Below are 19,884 nucleotides of genomic sequence, written 5' to 3'. Positions count from 1 at the left end.
AACAAACCCGATTTAAGTAATATGTATCCACAAACCCAGTGCTACAGAAAATACTTGAAAGAAAACCCCAACCCAAGGAAGCTAACTGTACCCACAAAAATACAGGAAACTGATATATTTGATGTAGGTCTTTCTATCTGTTGTTTCATTGGCTAATTAATAAAGAAAACTGCTTGGCCTGATAGGTCAGAATATAGGTGGGAGGAGTAGACAGAACAGAATGCTGAGAAGAAGGGAAGTGAGGTCAGACGCAATGGAGCCAGCCGCCAGGTCAAACATGTTGAATCTTTCCCAGTGAGACACCACCTCATGGTGCTACACAGATTATTAAAAATGGGTTAAGCAAGATATGAGAGTTAGCCAAGAAGAGGTTAGATATAATGGGCCAGGCAGTATTTAAATGAATACAATTTGTGTGTTGTTATTTAGGGTAAAGGTAGCCAGTGGCTGGGCGCTGGGTGGTGGGAAGTGGCCTGCAGCTCATCACTACATATATTTCCACTAGCAATACCCCCAACAAAGAAAACACACAACCACTATCACAAATAATAACAGGAATTTACATCTATTGGTGACTAATATCAATAAATTCACTTTGCCTATAGACAGATACACGATAAAAGAGAATGGATATGAAAACAGGATCCAGCCTTCTTTGTAAAAGAAACACATCTCAACTTCAAAGATGGACGTTATCTCTGAGAAAAGGAGTGGGAAAATGTTTTCCCAAGAAATAGACATAAGAATCAAGTAGGTGTAGCTACCTTAATATCTAACAAAAATAGATATCTAACTGAAATCAATCAGAAGACTTGGAGAACACTTTATACTCATAACAGAAACAATCTATGAAGATAAAGTTTCAATCCCAGACACCTATACCCCAAATACAAGAACACCAACATATGTAAAAGAAACACTACTAAAAGTTAAACAACACATCAAACCCCACACACAAATAGTAGGAAAATTCAACTCTTCACACTTGCCATTGAACAGGTCTACAAGACATAAACTTAACAGAGAAATAAGAGAACAAAGAGATGTCATGATACAAAAAGACTTAAGAGAATATTCAACCCAAACACAAAAGCATATACCTTCTTCTCAGCACCTCGTGGAACCTTATATAAAATGGACCACATACTCAGTAACAAAATAAACCTCAATAGATACAGCACCCCAAAAACTCTACCAAGGAACTCCTACAGCTGATAAACACCTTTAGTAATGTGGCAAGACACAAGATTAACTCCAAAAAATCAGTTGCCTGTAGTGAAGAGGCGAGGAGGACTGCTTTTTGTCCCGCCCAGCTCCCGCATGGCTAGCTTGTCCCCAGAATAAATACACAGAAACTGTATTCAGTTAAACAATTATTTATAGCCTCTTATTGGCTAACTCTCACATCTTGATTAACCCATTTCTAGTAATCTGTGTACTACCATGATGTGGTGGCTTACTGGGAAAATTCTAACCACCATCCATCTTGGGTAGGAGAAGCATGGCATCTGCCTGACTCTGCTTCTTTCTCCCAGCATTCTGTTCTGTCTACTCCACCTATCTAAGCTGCTGTCCTATCAAAGGCCAAGGCAGTCTCATTATTTGACCAATGAAAGTAACACATACACAGAAGACCAACTTACATCAGTTGCCTTCCTATATACAAAGGATAAAGAAGCAGAGAGGGAAATCCGAGAAGCATCACCTTTCACGACAGCCACAAATAGCATAAAATATCTTGGAGTAACTCTTAGGGAGAAGGTGAAAGATCTATTTGACAAGAACTTTAAGGCTTTGAAGAAAGAAATTGAAGATGATAGCAGAAAATGGAAGGATCTCCCTTGCTCTTGGATTGGGAGGATCAAAATAGTAAAAATGGCAATTCTACCAAAAGCAATCTATAGAATCAATGAATCCCTATCAAAATCCCAACTAAATTCTTCACAGATCTTGAGAGAACAATAATCAACTTTAGATGGAAAAACAAAAAATTCAGAATAGCCAAAACAATTCTATACAATAAAAGTACTTACAGAGGTATTACCATCCTTGACTTCAAACTCTATTACACAGCTACAGTAATGAAAACACTCTGGTATTGGCATAAAAACAGAGATGTTGATAAATGGAATTGAATTGAAGACCCAGATATTAACCCACAAACCTATGAACACCTGATTTTCAACAAAGGAGCTAAATTTATACAATGGAAGAAAGAAAGCATCTTTAACAAATAGTATTGGCATAACTGAATGTCAACCTCTAGAAGAATAAAAATAGATCCATATCTATCACCATGCACAAAACCCAAGTCCAAATGGATTAAAGACATCAATATTAATTGGAACACAGTGAACCTGATAGAAGAGAAAGTGGGAAGTACTCTACAACACATGGTCACAGGAGACCACTTCCTATGCATAATCTCAGTAGCACAGACAATAAGAGCAACAATGAATAAATGGACCTTCTGAAATGGAGAAGCTTCTGTAATGCAAAGGACACTGACATTAAGACAAAAAAGGCAACCTAGTGAATGGGAGAAGATCTTCAACAACCCCACATCAGACAATGGTCTGAATTCTAAAATATATAAAGAACTCAAGAAACTAGACATTAAAACTCTAATTAACCCAATTAAAAATGGGGTACTGAACTGAACAGAGAATTCTCAACAAAAGAAGTTCAAATGGCTAAAAGATACTTAAGGTCATGCTCAATCTCCTTAGTGATCAGGGAAATGCAAATATAAACAAATTTGAGATACCATTTTATACCTGACAGAATGGCTAAAATCAAGAACACCAATGATAGCCTATGCTGGAGAGGTTGTGGAGTAACGGGAACACTCATCCATTGTTGGTGGGAATGCAAACTTGTGCAACCACTTTGGAAATCAGTGTTGTGGTTTCTCAGGAAACTGGGAGTCAACCTACCTCAGAATCCAGAAATGCCACTCTTGGGAATATACCCAAGAGATGCCCAATCATACTACAAAAGCATTTGTTCAACTATGTTCATAGCAGCACTATTTGTAATAGCCAGAACCTGGAAACAACCTACGTGCCCGTCAATAGAAGAATGGATAAAGAAGGTGTGTCATATATACATTTTAGAGTTGTACTCAGCAGTAAAAAAAAACCCCGACATCTTGAATTTTGCATGCAAATGGATGGAAAGAGAGAACACTTTACTGAGTGAGATAACCCAGACCCAAAAAGAGTAATATGGTATGTACTCACTCATAAGTGGATTCTAGCCATAAACAAAGGACATTGAGCCTATAGTTCATGATCCTAGAGATGCTAAATAAGAAGGTGAACCCAAAGAAAAACATAGAGTTATCTTCCTGGATATTGGAATTTGACAAGATCGCAGGGCAAAAGTTGGGAGCAGGGGGGTGGGTAGGTTGGGGGAAGGGGAGAGAGAAGGGAGAAGGAGATGATGGGGGAAAGCTTGGGGGAATAGGATGGTTGAGATGGAGGAAGGGTCAATATGGGAGCAGGGAAGAAGATATCCTTTTTTTTTTTTCAGTTCAAACTCATTTCCCTTTATTAAAGTCCAAGTTACTATTACATGGTTTGATACTCAAAGGAAAATTTGTTCAAATAAAACATTTCCAGGCAACTATTTTAATCAAGTAGCAATAGCACTAAGTCCTTGGGAAGCCCATAAATGGGAGTTTACACTTTGTCGAGGCCCAGTTCCTCTGGAGTGGAAATTCCCAGTTCATTTAAAGTTGGTCTAAGTTCCTGGATGATATAGGGATAGATTTCCTTATGAGGTCCTGTTTTGTCCTTAACAACCTCCAAGATGCGAACAGCACTAGCAAAATCATTTAACTGTCTACATGCACGCAAAGCAGCATCAATGATTTTGGGCTCAGGAACCAAATCATAACCAACAAGTGTGTTCATCTATAGTAAATAGGGGTGGCGGGGCTGTGTCCCCAGCACCCCAGCTGCCTGGCTAGCTTATGCCCGAAATAACAACACACAAACTGTATTCATTTAATCACTGCTTGGCCCATTTCTATATAGACTCTTCTAGGCTAATTCTCACATATTAATTTAGCCCATTTCTAATCATCTGTGTTGCGCCCCTAGGTGCACTTACCAGGAAGATTCTAGCCTATGTCCATCCTGGGTCGGAGCTTCATGGCATGTGTCTGCCCAGGAGCCGGGAGCATGGCATCTCTGCTGAGGCGTCTGCTCCCAAGAAGAGAGCTGTGGAGTCTGAGCTCACTTCCTCTTCCTCCCAGCGTTCTGTTCTGTTTACTCCTCCCACCTATCTTCTAACCAATGAGGGCCAAGCAGTTTCTTTTTATTTAACCAATGACCTTCCTCCATCATTTATCCCTTTACGCAATTCCCAGGCATCGATGTCTGGCTTGTTGAAGTATGTCACCCAGCGAGCATCAAACTCCTCATCTGTCTCATGTGATCCATGAGAATAGCAGCGAATGGACTGGACAGCGGCGGCAGGGCTGGGGGCCAAGACAGGGTACAGAAAGTCTCGGGTGGCCACGGCTGCGGTACAGCGACGAAGGGCAGCGGCAAGAATGACGGCGACCGCAGCGCACTGACTGAGGCTGAAGAGAAGCTGGTGTGAGCTCGCGGGTGGCTCAGCAGCTCGTGGGGGCCCGGACTCACCGGAAGAAGATATCTTATCTAAGGGAGCCATTTTACGGTTGGCAAGAGACTTGGCACAACAAGGGTTTCCTGGTGTCCAAGAGACCATGGATGTTTGGATGCTGGCAGAATAAAAAATAACTGTCCTATAAGGATCATCAAGAAAGACGAGCATGACTCATAAGTACAGGTGATTTATATACACACATATATATATATATACATATATACATTAAATGGGTGTAAATATATGTGTGTGTGTGTGTGTGTATATATATAAAACTGGGTTTGGATTTAGACACTGGCTCTGTTACTCTCTAAATCAAAGCATGTTGTTAAACTAAAAATTCAGAGTTTCAATCTCACATCAGCAGCCATGACTTGGGAAAAACATAAAAAAGAGTTTAGAAAAAAAATTACAACTTCACCTTGTTGATATGATGTCATGATGTTGATAGCACTACTTTAAGACCTGTTTTGGGTACCGGCTGTTCAAGATGGTTCCAAATTAGTTAGCTGAAATGGGCCTTTTTTTTTTTACAATGTTCTGGCCAGACATTCAAATAGGAACCTCAGAAAAATCCTACCAAATACTCAGAGACTAGTTGCAATTATACCAGACAGTAATCTTGTAACTTAAGCATCATTTTCACTCCCATGACAGCTAGAAGTAATTCTAGAAGATAACGTCCCCTCTCTCAACAAAGTTTGTCCTCAGAGTTAGGGACATCTTTTAGGGGTTGATTATAATTGGTATAGGGTTGGGGGTTGGTGGGAAATTTAGTAGGCTCAGGGATCTCTTTGGGGAAAAATGAATTTTAGATGGGATAATAGATTAGTGTGAGCTTACACAAATAATAAAAGTGAGTAATAGAGTGAATACTTGTGAGTTATTATTTATAGGCAATTTACATTGGTTAGATTCTTGTATATTGATACAAAGTTAAATTATATTGAATATTGTATGCATGCATGCTTCTACCTCTGCTTAAAACACCTTTATATATTGATATATATTTATCATATTGCAATGTACATTTCTCTGATCAAGATGCTTATACACTGCTTACATTTTGAGGTCATTGTCCTCATTTATTGCACAGTTGTTTATTGTCTTAAAGATATATAGGTATTAAGAATTATAGATCAATAGTCATCTATGTTTGTTATACTTAATAGTTAGACAAATCAGGTTCTTTAGATACATACAGATTATATTCTGCATAGATAGATAATCTTTAACCACTTTAAAGAGCTGTAGAATATGGCATTTAAATAACTTAGGGTTCTGTTGAAGTGAGACCTGATTGCTCCTGGAAGCACTGATCTATTCCTGAGAGAATGTTGAACAACAAAGACACTCCACTCAGAGTTTGTTTTTTTCTTGGCAAAACTGGCCTTTGAGCAAGGAACTGCCCATGCAACAACCAATGACAAGATACACGGTATCCAGAAATGGATAAGCAGGACGGTCAAATCTTGCCAAGACAGAGTAAGATGGTTTTGAAAAAAATTCCTGACTCTGAAAATGGTCTGTCAGTTACTCTAGGCCATAGCCAAAGTTGGTTGCTTCAACATTGCAAATAAGATCTTGGGCGATTGCCCAGGTAGTCAGTTGTCTCTGTCATTAGTTGCACATTTTGGAAGTTGCTTGATTACACTTCCTGCTTACTCAAGTAATATTATATCCTTTTTCGGATCTTTGATGAGGTTGAAGACTAGATAATTGTAGTTACTTTCCTTTCATAACTTGGTCAAGTTATTTATTATACAAGACTTAAACTCATTAGGATAAGATAATTATTGAATATATTTGTTCTTATTGTATATAATTTTATATTAGGTGTAGAACTCTCTTATTTAAACAAAAGGGGTAGGTGTTTTAGCAAATCCTACAGTCAGTAGTTACCCTGCTCACTGGGGCATGGCCTCTTACACTATTTATGCTGCTGTAGAGCATGCGACCTGCCTCTTTTCCAGCTGCAGGATTTGGTTTCTGATCTTCTTTCCAGGGGAGGATTCTTTTTTTTTTGCATATTAAAATAAAATATGTGATGATTTTATTTACATAATCAAACTTTGTCAACATCTGATTTTGAAGAAGGAAGGTAGAAAAATATCAAGGACTCATTCTAAGACAAGTGTTGTGCTTGGTTTTTTTTTTTTTCCTTTTCTTTTTTTATTGAGAAAAGGAGAAAAAAAAAACAAGTTTCCACCTCCTCCCAGCCTCCCATTTCCCTCCCCCTCTTCCCATCCTACGCCCCATCCTCCCACCCTTCTCCCCCTCCCCCCACTCCTTCCCCCCTTCCTCTCCAGTCCAAAGAGCAGTCAGGGTTTTCTGCCCTATGGTAAGACCTAGGACCTCCCCCCTCCGTCCATATTTAGGAAGGTGAACATCCAAACTGGCTAGGCTCCCACAAAGCCATCACATTACGTAGGATCAAACCCCCATGCCATTGTCCTTTGCGTCTCATCAGCCCTCATTGTTCGCCATGTTCAGAGAGTCCGGTTTTATCCCATGCTTTTTCAGTCACAGTCCAGCTGGTCTTGGTGAGCTCTCAGTAGATCAGCTCCACTGTCTCAGTGGGTGGGTGCATCCCTCGTGGTCCCGACTTCTTTGCTCATGTTCTCCCTCCTTCTGCTCCTCATTGGGACCTTGGGAGCTCAGTCCAGTGCTCCAGTGTGGGTCTCTGTCTCTATCTAAATCCATTACCAGATGAAGGTTCTATGATGATATGCAAGATATTCATCAGTATTGCTCTAGGATAGGGTCATTTCAGGTTCCCTATCCTCAACTGCCCAAGGAACTAACTGGGGACCTCAGCTTGGGCACCTGGGAGCCCCTCTAGGGTCAGGTCTCTTGCCAACCCTAAAGTGGCTCCCTTAACTAAGAATTGTGGTTCCATGCCCCCCTGTCCAACCTTCCTTTATCCCAATCCTCCTGTTTTCCCAAGGCCCGACCTCCTTCCCTTCTAACTTTTCTCTCCCCATCTCTCCTTACCCCCATCCCACCCCACTCCCAAGATCCCAATTTTCTCCCCGGCAATTTTGTCTACTTCCCTTAGCCAAGAGGATAACTATATGTTTTTCCTTGGGTTCCCCTTCTTACTTAGCTTCTTTAGGTTCACCTATTGTAGACTCCGTGACCCTTATTTATGGCTAGAAACCAATTATGAGTGAGTACATCCCATCATCATCTTTTTGGGTCTGGGATACCTCACTCAGGATAGTGTTTTCTATTTCCATCCATTTGCATGCAAAATTCAAGAAGTCATTGTTTTTTACCGCAGCGTAGTACTCTAATGTGTAGATATTCCATACTTTCTTCATGCATTCTTCCATTGAAGGGCATCTAGGTTGTTTCCAGGTTCTGGCTATTACAAATAATACTGCTATGAACATAGTTGAACAAATGCTTTTGTCATTTGATAGAGCATCTCTTGGGTATATTCCCAAGAGTGGTATTGCTGGGTCCAGGGGTAGGTTGATCCCGAATTTCCTGAGAAACCGAAACACTGACTTCCACAGTGGTTGCACAAGATTGCATTCCCACCAGCAATGGATGAGGGTACCCCTTCCTCCACAGCCTCTCCAGCAAAGGTTATCGTTGGTGTTTTTGACTTTAGCCATTCTGACAGGTGTAAGATGATATCTCAAAGTTGTCTTGATTTGCATTTCCCTGATTGCTAAGGAAGTTGAGCATGACCTTAAGTGTCTTTTGGCCATTTGAACTTCTTCTGTTGAGAATTCTCTGTTCAGATCAGTGCCCCATTTTTTAATTGGGTTAATTAGCATTTTAAAGTCTAGTTTCTTGAGTTCTCTATATATTTTGGAGATCAGACCTTTGTCTGTTGCGGGGTTGGTGAAGATCTTCTCCCTGTCAGTAGGTTGCCTTTGTGTCTTAGTGACAGTGTCCTTTGCTTTGCAGAAGCTCCTCAGTTTTAGTAGGTCCCATTTATTCAATGTTGCCCTTAATGTCTGTGCTTCTGGGGTTATACATAGGAAGCGATCTCCTGTGCCCATCTGTTGTAGGGTATTTCCCACTTTCTCTTCTATCCTTTTCAGTGTGTTTGGGCTGATATTGAGGTCTTTAATCCATTTGGACTTCAGTTTTGTGCACGGTGAAAGATGTGGGTCTATTTTCATTCTTCTACAGGTTGACATCCAGTTATGCCAGCACCATTTGTTGAAGATGCTTTCTTTCTTCCATTGTATACTTTTAGCTCCTTTATAAAAAATGAGGTGTTCATAGGTTTGTGGGTTAAAATCCGGGTCTTCTATACGATTCCATTGGTCGACTTCTCTGTTTTTATGCCAGTACCACACTGTTTTCATTACTGTAGCTCTGTAATAGAGTTCCAGGGGAGGATTCTTATTTGTGAGTCTATCCCTAAATAAATAATCATCTATCTCTCAATTCTGAGCTAGTGTGGGATTTTTTAAGTGTCCTTCTTCATCCTCTGAGTCAGGAAAACCTCTCTTAAAAGAGCTCCGGTATGCTGCAAGCAAACAGCAAGAAGCTGTGTTAAACTCTGCATCTTTGTGTCTAGAAGTCCTTTTCAAGCTTTCTTAGGTTTTTAAGTGGATTTTAGTTGGCCACATAGGTGCCAATTTGTTTGAGGAGGCTGCTTGTTTTACCTGGCCACCCTGAACTGAAATAATCACAGAGAAACTCTATCACTTAAATCACTGCTTGGCCCATTAGCTCTAGCTTATTATTGACTAACACATCTTAATTTAATTAATTTCTATTTAACTGTGTATTGCAAAGTGGCTATGGCTAACCAGCTAAAGTTGTAGCATCTGTCTCTGGCAGGGCCTTGTGGCTTTTCTCTAACTCTGCCTTTCTTTTTCCCAGCATTCAGTTTAGATTTCCCCGCCTACCTCTATTCCCTATGCAGGCCCAAGTCAGTTTCTTTATTAAGCAATGGTATTCATAAGATACAGAGGTGAATCCCACATCAATAGGACACCAAGCATGAGCAAGGACCGAGATACCTTGAAAGAGGTAGCCATTTGGGGGTTAGCCAAAAAACAGGTACTAGGGAAACTCACAGAAAATCACAAGGATGAACCCAACTAAGAATCTCAGCAATATTGGAGAAGGTATCTAAACTGCCCTTGCTGTGTAATCAAATTCATGACTACCTTAATTGTCATCACAGAACCTTCATCCAGTAACTTATGGAAGCAGATGCAGAGATCCCCAGCTAAGCACTAGGCTAAACTCCTGTAGGACAGTCACAGACAGGGAAGAGTGATATTATGAGCAAAGGGGCCAAGGCCATGATGGGGTTGCCCACAGAAACAGCTGACTCAAGCTTGTTGAGAGTTCACTGACTCTGGATTGACAGCTGGCAAACCAGCATAAAAAAAATCTAGGTCTTGTGGGTGGTGACAGTTCTGTGGCAAGGATGGTTTGTGGGGCCACTAACAGTACTACCAGTATTTATCCCTAGGGCACAATATGTCTCTCTAGGGCCCATTCCGGTACCGTGCTCAGCCTATATACACGAAAGGGACCTTGTTTCAGCCTCAAGTGATAGCACAGAATTTTTTGACACCCCATGGGAGACTTCATCATCTCTAATGAGTGAGTGAGGGTAGACTGGGTAGAAGCTGGGAGGAGTGGGAGGAGGAGAGGGAGAGAAAACTGTTGTTGTTGGCATGCAAAATAATATTGCTTCAAATATATGTGTGTGTGTATGTATGTATATGTATATGTATATGTATATGTATAGGGTGCCCAATGATAGATCCTACTACATACATTCAGTGGCAGGAAGAATAGTTTTCCTACTAGAAAACAGGTCAATGTCCTATATAAATAAAACTTGTACACAACTCTAATATTATGCTTCAATCCTTTGATTCCAAAAATTTTCAAATTGGTTAAATTTCAGATTGTTATAACTCAGGTATAACTTTTAACAGCAGCTTAATGTTCAATAACGACCTTTTGAATTTGTATTATGATTCCAAATCATTACCCTATGGAATATGTATTAACAAATACATGTAAATGATTCTGTAAATAGAAGAATGGAGTAGGTGTCTGAAGTATCTTATTAGCACCCTACTCCTTTAAATAAAACTCATTTGCAAGAAACGAAATGAATTGATTCCATTCACTTCCTTTCACTGTTGCTTTCTAAGAGAATTCACAGAAAGGATTTCTATTAGGATTTGTATGGCCAAGTGGGCCCTTCACAGACATGAATGGCTCCAGTTGACATTTCATGAGGTTCATGCAGACCATCATTCATTTCTGCAAGGCTAATGTTCATATATAAGATGTAGGCAAACCCTGGTTGAAGGTATTGACTGGGAAACTGACAGAAGTGCTTCCCAATGACCAAATAGGAGTTGGTCTCAGTAGTTGGGGGGGGGGGGGGAGGTCTTGAGTTGGATGGTCTTTTATACTCAGTTATCTCTAAAAGAAATTACTACTCTGTTTTTGTTTGGGGCAAAAAAATCTGCAAAATCTGTCTCATGATAATTTAGCTATAACAATGAACAGATATTCCCCCAGTAGATTTAGATAGGAATGTGTTTAAGTGTAACAGTGACTGACATACACATTTTGCAGAAGCACAGACTGAGGGAAATAATGGATGTCGCCTTGTATCATCTTGGCTTGGAAATTTCAGAAGTAGCCTCAAACCCTGTTTTTGATCTTTATTTAAAAGCACTTCACTTGCAAATTTCAGTATCAAAACAAAACATAGAAACAAAAAGCAAACCACGTTTTTCGAACAGTGTATACTTGGAATACCCATAAGTTCCCAAAGCTATGGTGGAAGAGGAAAAGATTAACATGGATCCAGAGAGAGACAGAGTAGACTGCTATGAGAGAAATGAAGGAAGAAAAGAGATTCATTCTTAGAGTGAAAATGTTAATTTTAGATATTTATAAACATTGAATTGATTTTTGTAAATGTCACCGGTAGGGAAAACAATTTAACACTAACTGTATAAGCAGGGACTTTTAAAACAAGATTCTGATACCACAGGAAATACTCTCAATGATCAATAAATGAAACTATAAGAAATTAAAATATTTCACAAGAAATGGAAGAGAGAATATCAGGTGCTGAAGATACTATAGAAGAAATTAATTCTTTGGTCAACAAAGAAATTCTTAACACACAACATCCAGAAAATCTGGGACACCATGAAAAGACTAAATCTAAGAAACATGGGGATAGGAAAAGTTGAAGAACTCCAGCACAAAGGCACAGAAAATATATTCAACAAAATCATAGAGGAAAATTTTTCTAACCAAAAGAAAGACATCCCTGTAAATGTACAAGAAGCTTATAGAACACCAAATAGACTTGATCAAAAAGCATTCCCCTGACAACATAATAATCATAATGCAAAACAAACAGAATAAAGAAAGAATATTATGAGCTGCAAAGAAAAAAGCTCAAGTAGCATATAAATGTAGACCTGTTTGAATTATATCCAACTTCTCAATGAAAATCATAAAAGCCAGTAGGTCCTGGCCGTATGTGTTGCAGATACCAAGAGACTATGAATGCAAGCCCAGATGACTATACGCAGCAAAGCCCTCAATCACAATCAATGGAGAAAAAAATATATTCAATGACAAAACCAGATTTAAACAATATGTTTCCACAATCCCATCCATACAGAAAGTACTAGAAGGAAAACCCCAACTCAAGGAAGCTAACTGCACCCACAAAAATACAGAAAACAGATAGCTTCCCACTAGCAAAACTCAAAAAAAAAAAAAAGAAAAACACAACCACTACCACTGTAAATTAACAGGAACTAACAACTATGGATAATTAATATCTCTTAAAATCAATGGAATCAATTCACCTATAAAATGACACAGGCTAAGAAAATGTATACAAAAACAGGATCCAGCCTTCTGCTGTATACAAGAAACACACCTCAACCTCAAAGACAGATGTTACCTCAGAGTAAAAAGGTGAAGAAAGTTTTTTCCAACAAACAGACCTACTAATCAAGTGGGTGCAGCTATCCTAATATCTAGCAAAATAGATTTCAAACAGAAATCAATCAGAAGAGATGGAGGACACTTTATACTCATAACAGGAACAATCAAGATAAAGTCTCAATTCTGAACATCTATGGCCCAAATGCAAGAGCACCCACATATGTTAAAGAAACACTGCTACAGTTTAAGCCACACAGCAAACCTCACACACTAATAGTAGGAGACTTCAACACTCCATGCTTGCCAGTGGACAGGTCAGCCAGACAGAAACTTAACAGAGAAATAAGAGAACTAACAGATGTCATGACTCAAATTGACTTTACACACATCTATAGAATATTCTACCCAAACAAACAAAAGTGTATACCTTCTTCTCAGCACCTCATGGAACCTCCTCTAAAACTGACCACATACTTGATAACAAAAACAAACCACAATAGATATAAAAAACTAGAGCAACCCTGTATTATATTGTATCACCATGGTTTAACGTTAGAGTTTAATAAAAACACTACTATAAGAAAGCATAAAACCTCATGGAAATGGAATAGTGTTCTATTGATCCACCCCTGGGTCAAGGAAGAAAGAAAGAAATGAAAAACTTCCTTGAATACAATGAAAATGAAGGCACAACATACTCAAACCTATGGGACAATATGAAAGCAACACTAAGGAAATTTCATAGCACTAAGTGTCCACATAAAGAAAATACAGAAAACTGACACTAGTGACTTAACAACACACCTGAGAGCTCTTGAACAAAAAGAAGCAGATGTACCCAGCAGGAATAGAAGACAGGAAATCATCAAATTGAGGGCTGAATTCAATAAAATAGAAACAAAGAAAATAATACAAAGAATAAATGAAACAAAGAGCTGGTTCTTTGAGAAAATTAACAAGACAGACAAACCCTTATCCAAACTAATCAAAAGGCAAAGAGAGAACATCCAAATTAACAAAATCAGAAAGGAAAAGGGCAACAACAGACACTTAAAAAATCCAGAAAATCATTAGGTCATATTACAAAACCCTGCACTCCACATAATTGGAAAACAAAATAGAAATGGAAAATTTTCTGTATAGATACCATATACCAAAATTAAATTAGGAACAGGTGAACAATTTAAATAGACTTATTAAATGAAAACAGAAGCTGTCATCCAAAAGCTTCCCAACCAAAAAAACCCCAGAGCCAGATGATTTTAGTGCAGAATTCTATCAGAGCATCCAAACAGAGCTAATACTTTTCCTCCTCAAAGTATTCCATATAACAGAAAGTGAAAAAACATTGTCAAACACTTCTCGTGAGGCTACAGTTTCCTTGATACTGAAACAACACAAAACCTCAACCAAGAAAGAGAATAACTGATTGATCTCACTCATGAACATAGAGGCAAAAATACTCTATAAAATAACGGAAAACTGAATCCCATAATACACGAAAAAAATTCATCATGATCAAGTCGGCTTCATCCAAGTGATGCAGAGATGGTTCAACATATGAAAATCTATCAAGGTATTCCATCATATAAATAAAATGAAAGAAAAAAGCCATATGATCATCTCATTACATGATGAAAAATCATTCACCAAAATCCAAACCCCTTCATGATAAAGGCCTTGAGGACATCAGTAATACAAGTAACATATCTAAACTAAATAGATAGAAACTCAAGGCAATTCCACTAAAATCAGGAACAAGGCAAGGTTGCCACTCTCTTTATATCTCTTCAACATAGTTCCTGAAGTTCTGGATAGGACAACATAGTTCCTGAAGTTCTAAATAAGACAAACAAAAGGAAATCAAGGGCATTAAATATTGGAAAGGAAGAAGTCAAACATTTGTTATTTTCAGATGATAAGACAGTATATATAAGTGACCCCAAAATCCCTTTGAGGGAACTCCTACAGCTGATAAATACCTTCAGTAAAGTGACAGGATATAAAATCAACTCAAAAAAAATTAATATTCCTTCTATATACAAATCATAAAGAGACTGAGAAAGAAAACAGAGAAACATCACCCTTAATATTAGCCACAAACAGCATAAGATATCTTGGGGTAACCACAACCAAAGAAGTGAAAGACCTATTCGACAAAAACATTAAGTCTTTGAAGAAAGAAATTGAAGAATACACCAGAAGATGGAAAGATCAACATAATAAAATGCCAATCCTACCAAAAGTAATCTATAGATTCAATGAAATCCTCATCAAAATCCCAACATAATTCTTCATAGACCTTGAAAGAACAATACTAAACTTCATATGGAAAAACAAAAAACACATAATCACCAAAACATTCCTGTACAATAGAGGAACTTCCAAAGTCATCACCATCAATGACATCAAGCTCTATTTCAGAGCTACAGTAATAAAAACAGCTTGATATTGGCATTAAAACAGTGGTTGACCAATGGAATCCAATTGATTTCCCAGATATTAATCAAGCTCAGCGATCTGCCGGCCTCTGACTCCCGGAGGCCGGAATTTAAGGCGTGAGTCATCTCAACCCAGCAATAATTTCTAATTTAGTAAAATTCAGGAATGATAAACCTCCATGATAGACTTATAATGTATTAACATTAGTTCAGAGTTTCAAACAGTTTTGGATGTGTTAACCATATAGTTTAATGTATATGTGCTTGTTAGCACACTGTGATCTACTGACTAAAGATAATACATAGAAAAAGAATTCATTCTCATTGCATGACAGTTATGAATGCATTTCTAAAGGCATGTGACAACACGGTCTGGTGTGTACTGACTTTATCTGCCTTCATTGTCTTTCTTTGTCTCTCTCTCTCCCAACTCTATTAAATGGAAACATCAAGTAGGGAAATTGGAGCAAGTTGGGTAAAATCGATTATAGGGTCAATTGTTATTTAACAACATTCTTTGCATTTGGGTTGATAGAAGGTAGTGATGTGTTGCTTCATTCCAAAAGGATTTCACATGATATTGAAAGGGATGTTAGTTCAGACAGAGCGGTGGCAATAGGTGGCTCTTAAAGGGTAAAGATAGCCCAAGATAATCCATATCAGGATGTGAAACATTCCTAGCCTTCATCACCACCAGAAGTTTCAAAAAAAAATTAACTTCCTAGAATCTTTAACAAAGGTTTACACACACACACACACACACACACACACACACACACACACACACACCCTGCTTAGAGCTTAGAATGTCAGTTCACTTCAAACTGTCATTTGTCACTTATAATAGAGGATTTACCCAGTACAACTGCATCGAGAACAAGCATCTTCCTTTGAAACAAGTGTTTCTGCCATATACCTACCCAATTTGTATTAGACATTTCTAAACAGACCAATTAGTTTCCAGAAAGTTTGATATGTAGCCCTTACTCCTGCAAATATGACAGCTGTCACTGTGTTTCCATCCCTCACTTATATTAAAACCTTTGCAGCATGGTGAGAACTCCTCATTTCCCTTTGGCCAGGAAAGTGCTGTTGGTCTTTCCACTGTGCATCCTGTGTGGGATTTTGTGTTGTTTGCACAAGTAGACCGTATCTCAGTTACTCCAATGGTGTTTGGTCTGAATCATCTGTCCAAACAGTCCTTCTCTGTTTGTCGGCAAGTGACTGTCAGGTGGTTCAAATTCTTTATCAATGATCTTTAGATAAATCTATGTAAGGTAGACCTGGTGACCCACATTTATGACTCCAGCCCACAGAAGGCAGAGGCAGCAGACGCCTGCTTATCCTATATACCCAGATGTTGTCTCCAAACAAAAGCGAACACACAAGAATTTCTCAAGGGCCTTATTCCATATTGGGTGTAGCTAGAGTACTTGCATAGCATGCAGAAGGCTCTGGGTTCCATCCCAGCACTGCCAATCCTTTAAAAAGTGAACAAGTGATACTAGTGTTTGCCTACTAGGTCTGGATGCATGATTTCATTCCTTGACCAGGAGTGAGTAATGTTAAAATATCCTCCTGGTCAATTTGACAGGCCAGAAATACAGAAGCCATAAGACTTCACTCTTATCCTTTCATTTACCTCATGATTTTATTGAATTAAAAATATCCAGCCAAGTTAGGAAGAATGCTTAGCATGTGTAAGGTCCTTGGTTCTAGTCCCAGCATTGCAACCCCAGATAAAGTCACTTCTGTTGGCTTGTTTGTTGTTTTCCTCCTTAGATAGGCTCTCCTGTAGGTCATGCTTGCGTTGAACTCTCTATGGAGTTTGTGATGACTTCAAAATCCTGATCTTGCTTTCATCTTTAGACTGCTGCAATTAAAGGCACACACCCTGCCTTTAGATTACCTATTATTTTAGGGGTACAGTGAAACTGATATTTCAGAAGATGGCAACTCTTATTTTTAAATTTATTAATTTTTATTTTCTGTGCATTTGCATTTTCCCTGCATATATGTCCGTGTGGAACTGGGTGATAACCAGGAATTAAACTGCAAACAATGGTGAGCTGCCACACAAGTGCTGGTAATTGAAGCTGTGCCCTCGGGAAAAGCAGCAGGTGTGCTTAACCATTGGGCCATCTCTCCAGCCCCGAGATGGTAATTTTGTAAAAATTTTATTTTTTTAATTTTTATTCATGAGTGTTCTGCCTATTCGTTCGTTCATTTGTTCATTCATTTATCATTCCTTCCTTCATTCATTCATTATGGATACAGAATTCTGCCTGTTATGTCTGCCTGTTGGCCAGAAGAGGGCGCCAGATCTCATAACGGTTGTCTGTGAGCCACTATAATATGGTTTCTGGAATTGGATTCAGGATCTTGGGAGAGCAGCCAGGGCTCTTATACCTTGTGCCATCTCTCCAGCCCTCTGCATATATTCTTGCATGCCAGAAAAGGGCATCAGATTGTATGATAGGGATTCCTGAAACACAGTTTATAGTTCATAGGTTCTAAGAAAGAAGTTGGCTACATTGGGAAATACTAGGGCAGGCTCTGGATGGGGGTCAATATAAGGGAAAAAATGGGTTAGGTTGTAATAGAAAAGTCCCCTTGTTGTGTTGTGATTTGTGTAGGTAGGAAGGGTGCTTGGCTAGGTGAGCATGTTAAAGATTGGCTAATTTGAATGATTTCAGTGGGTGAGTCCAGACTTACCTAGAAACTGGCCCTGGGGAGAACTAGGGCTAGGGAAATACTAATAAAGGGGGTGGAGATGGAGCTAAGTTGGCTTTTGCGTTTTTGCATGGGAAAGGCACTAATCCAAGTAGCTGATCTTCCTGACCTTCAGCACCTTGGGACTCTGTGAGGAGAAGGGACAGGGGTCTCATGTGGGGGTGGGGTCACCGCAGATGGTGCGGCCATGCTTACCTCTGGGAGGCATCACTGTTCATAGCAGCCACACCCAACCAGTGACACCACCGCGAACCCAGGGACCACACCCACCCCCGAGTGGCATCAATTCAGTGGCCAGGCCCCATACCCACGATGTCATAACTTTGTTCACGTGACTGAGACCACGAGTAGTGATGCCCACACCCAGGGGCCAGCCCACTGCCATGCCAACATGCACCCTGTCACAATGCCCAAGAGGATCCTGTCAATCATCCGGGAGGAGATGGTTGTGAAAGAAGACAGGCATCGTGGGAGGGGTCAAGACTGATGATTGAGGGAGCCTGACTCTGCCCCACTGTCAGACTCGGCCACGCCCCTGCAATGCAGGCCTTGCCCCAATCGAATGCCCCTCCCCCACCCTAAACCCTCTGTAGGACCCACCCCTCACACAAAGCTGACCATGGTCAGAGGCACATCAGGTTCTGCACGCCCACCTGCTGGTCCTATCCTCAAACTCTAGCCCCTTCCAGCCAGGCCCTGTCACACCCCAGGCCCTGTCCATCTCCGACCCTCACTGTGGTTAGGATGGTAAGCAGGTCCTGCTTGTCCATCTGCAAGTCCCGCCCCCATCCGAAGTGCCTCCCACCCCTTAAATCCCTGACTGTGGTCAGCATGGTACCCAGGTCTTGCTCATCCACCTGCAGGACAGGCCACATCAGAAGCTCCTCCCACCAGGCCCCACCCACATCCAGGCCTTGCCTGTCTTACACCCTCACTGTGGTTGGCGTGGTGCCCAGTTCCTGCTAATCCAACTGCAGGCTCCACCACATCCAATGTCCCTCCCACCAAGGCCCCGCCCACACCCCAGGCCCCTCCTGTCCCCGTCCTCCCCCCCACCACTGTGGTTAGTGTGGTGGCCTGGTCCAGAGGGGCAGACAAACGGAAGAGAAGAACAGACACACGGACTGGAAAAGAGGACACACCGGAAAAGCAGACTCACGAAAGGGGAGGGAGAGTGGACCCACTTAGGGGGGAGTGCGGACACACGGACAGGGAAGGGAGGGGGACACGCAGACCAGAAAAGCGGACACACGGAAGGGGAAGACACACTGACCAGAAGAGCGGACACATGGACCGGATGATCGGACACACGGACGGGGAGGGAAGGCGAAAACGCTGAGCGGAAGGGCAGACAAACGGACCGGAATGACGGACGGACAGGAAGGGCAGGAACCGAATTGCAGACATGCCCGCTACTCAGCTCTTCTTAAAAACCGGCGCGTCCGCGGCGAGGGAAACGCGTCATCACAGTGACGTCGGGAAAACGGAGGTTTGCGTCATCACGGCGCGCTGGCTCACAACATGGCGGAACTCGGGGGCGAGGAGTGACGCGTGCACTCTCCTGCTACTTAGCGTCATCAGAACAGCACTTGCAACTTGAGGGCGCGTCATCAGAACGCGCCGACCGTCTCCATGGCGACAGCCCAACGCGATCTCACCCTTTGTGCGTGGGGGCTTAAAACGGGGCGCGCGTGTTAGTCCAGGTGAATCGCGTCATCATGATGGAGACAGACAGGAAGAAGGGGCGGTGCTCACGGCGGAGGGCGTTTGCATCTCGCCGCTCAGAGTCTTCATCCCCGCGGGGCCGTCCTTACACTCATGCTTCATCCCCGCGATGCCGTCCTTACATGCAAGCTTCACCGCTGGGCTGCCCTTACACCCATGCATCATCACCGGGGCCATCCTTACACTCGTGTGTCATCACCGCGGGGCCGTCCTTACACCCATGTTTCATCACCCTGGGGCCGTCCTCACACCCATGTTTCATCACCCTGGGGCTGTCTTTACACCCATGCTTCATCACGTGGCTCTGTCCTCAGACCCCTGCATCATCACCTCCTCGGGTCGCGTTCGTAAAGGTCTAGAGAGTAAAATAAGTCATAGAAGAGAGGTCTTTTTCCCTCCGTGGGTGATCAGTCTGTCTCTCGGA

General features: G+C 41.0%; 1 protein-coding gene across 1 annotated transcript; it reads right to left on the bottom strand.

Moving 5' to 3' along the window:
* Positions 1 to 3,534: 3,534 nt before the first annotated feature.
* LOC121445572 (cytochrome c oxidase subunit 5A, mitochondrial-like) lies at positions 3,535 to 4,696 on the bottom strand. The gene is made up of 2 exons (XM_041647709.1): positions 4,357 to 4,696; positions 3,535 to 3,917 (listed from the first exon to the last, which is right to left on the bottom strand). The coding sequence occupies exons 1-2, from the start codon at positions 4,681 to 4,683 to the stop codon at positions 3,684 to 3,686; spliced, it is 561 nt and encodes a 186-aa protein (XP_041503643.1). The 5' UTR covers positions 4,684 to 4,696; the 3' UTR covers positions 3,535 to 3,683.
* Between the last annotated feature and the right edge of the window lie 15,188 nt (positions 4,697 to 19,884).

This window comes from Microtus oregoni, unplaced genomic scaffold (genome assembly GCF_018167655.1).
Source record: "Microtus oregoni isolate MIOR12 unplaced genomic scaffold, Mior012 000210F_ref0000141, whole genome shotgun sequence".
Taxonomy (NCBI): Eukaryota; Metazoa; Chordata; class Mammalia; order Rodentia; family Cricetidae; genus Microtus; species Microtus oregoni.
This window is presented reverse-complemented; position numbering and strand designations above follow the sequence as displayed.

What these genes read in the sequence shown, in the direction of transcription:
- LOC121445572 (XM_041647709.1), bottom strand. Translation starts at nt 4,683, where the DNA reads ATGGCTCCCTTAGATAAGATATCTTCTTCCGGTGAGTCCGGGCCCCCA. An exon ending in CCTGGGAATTGCGTAAAGGG is followed by an intron (nt 3,918 to 4,356) that starts ATAAATGATGGA and finishes TATTTACTATAG; the next exon opens with ATGAACACACTTGTTGGTTA.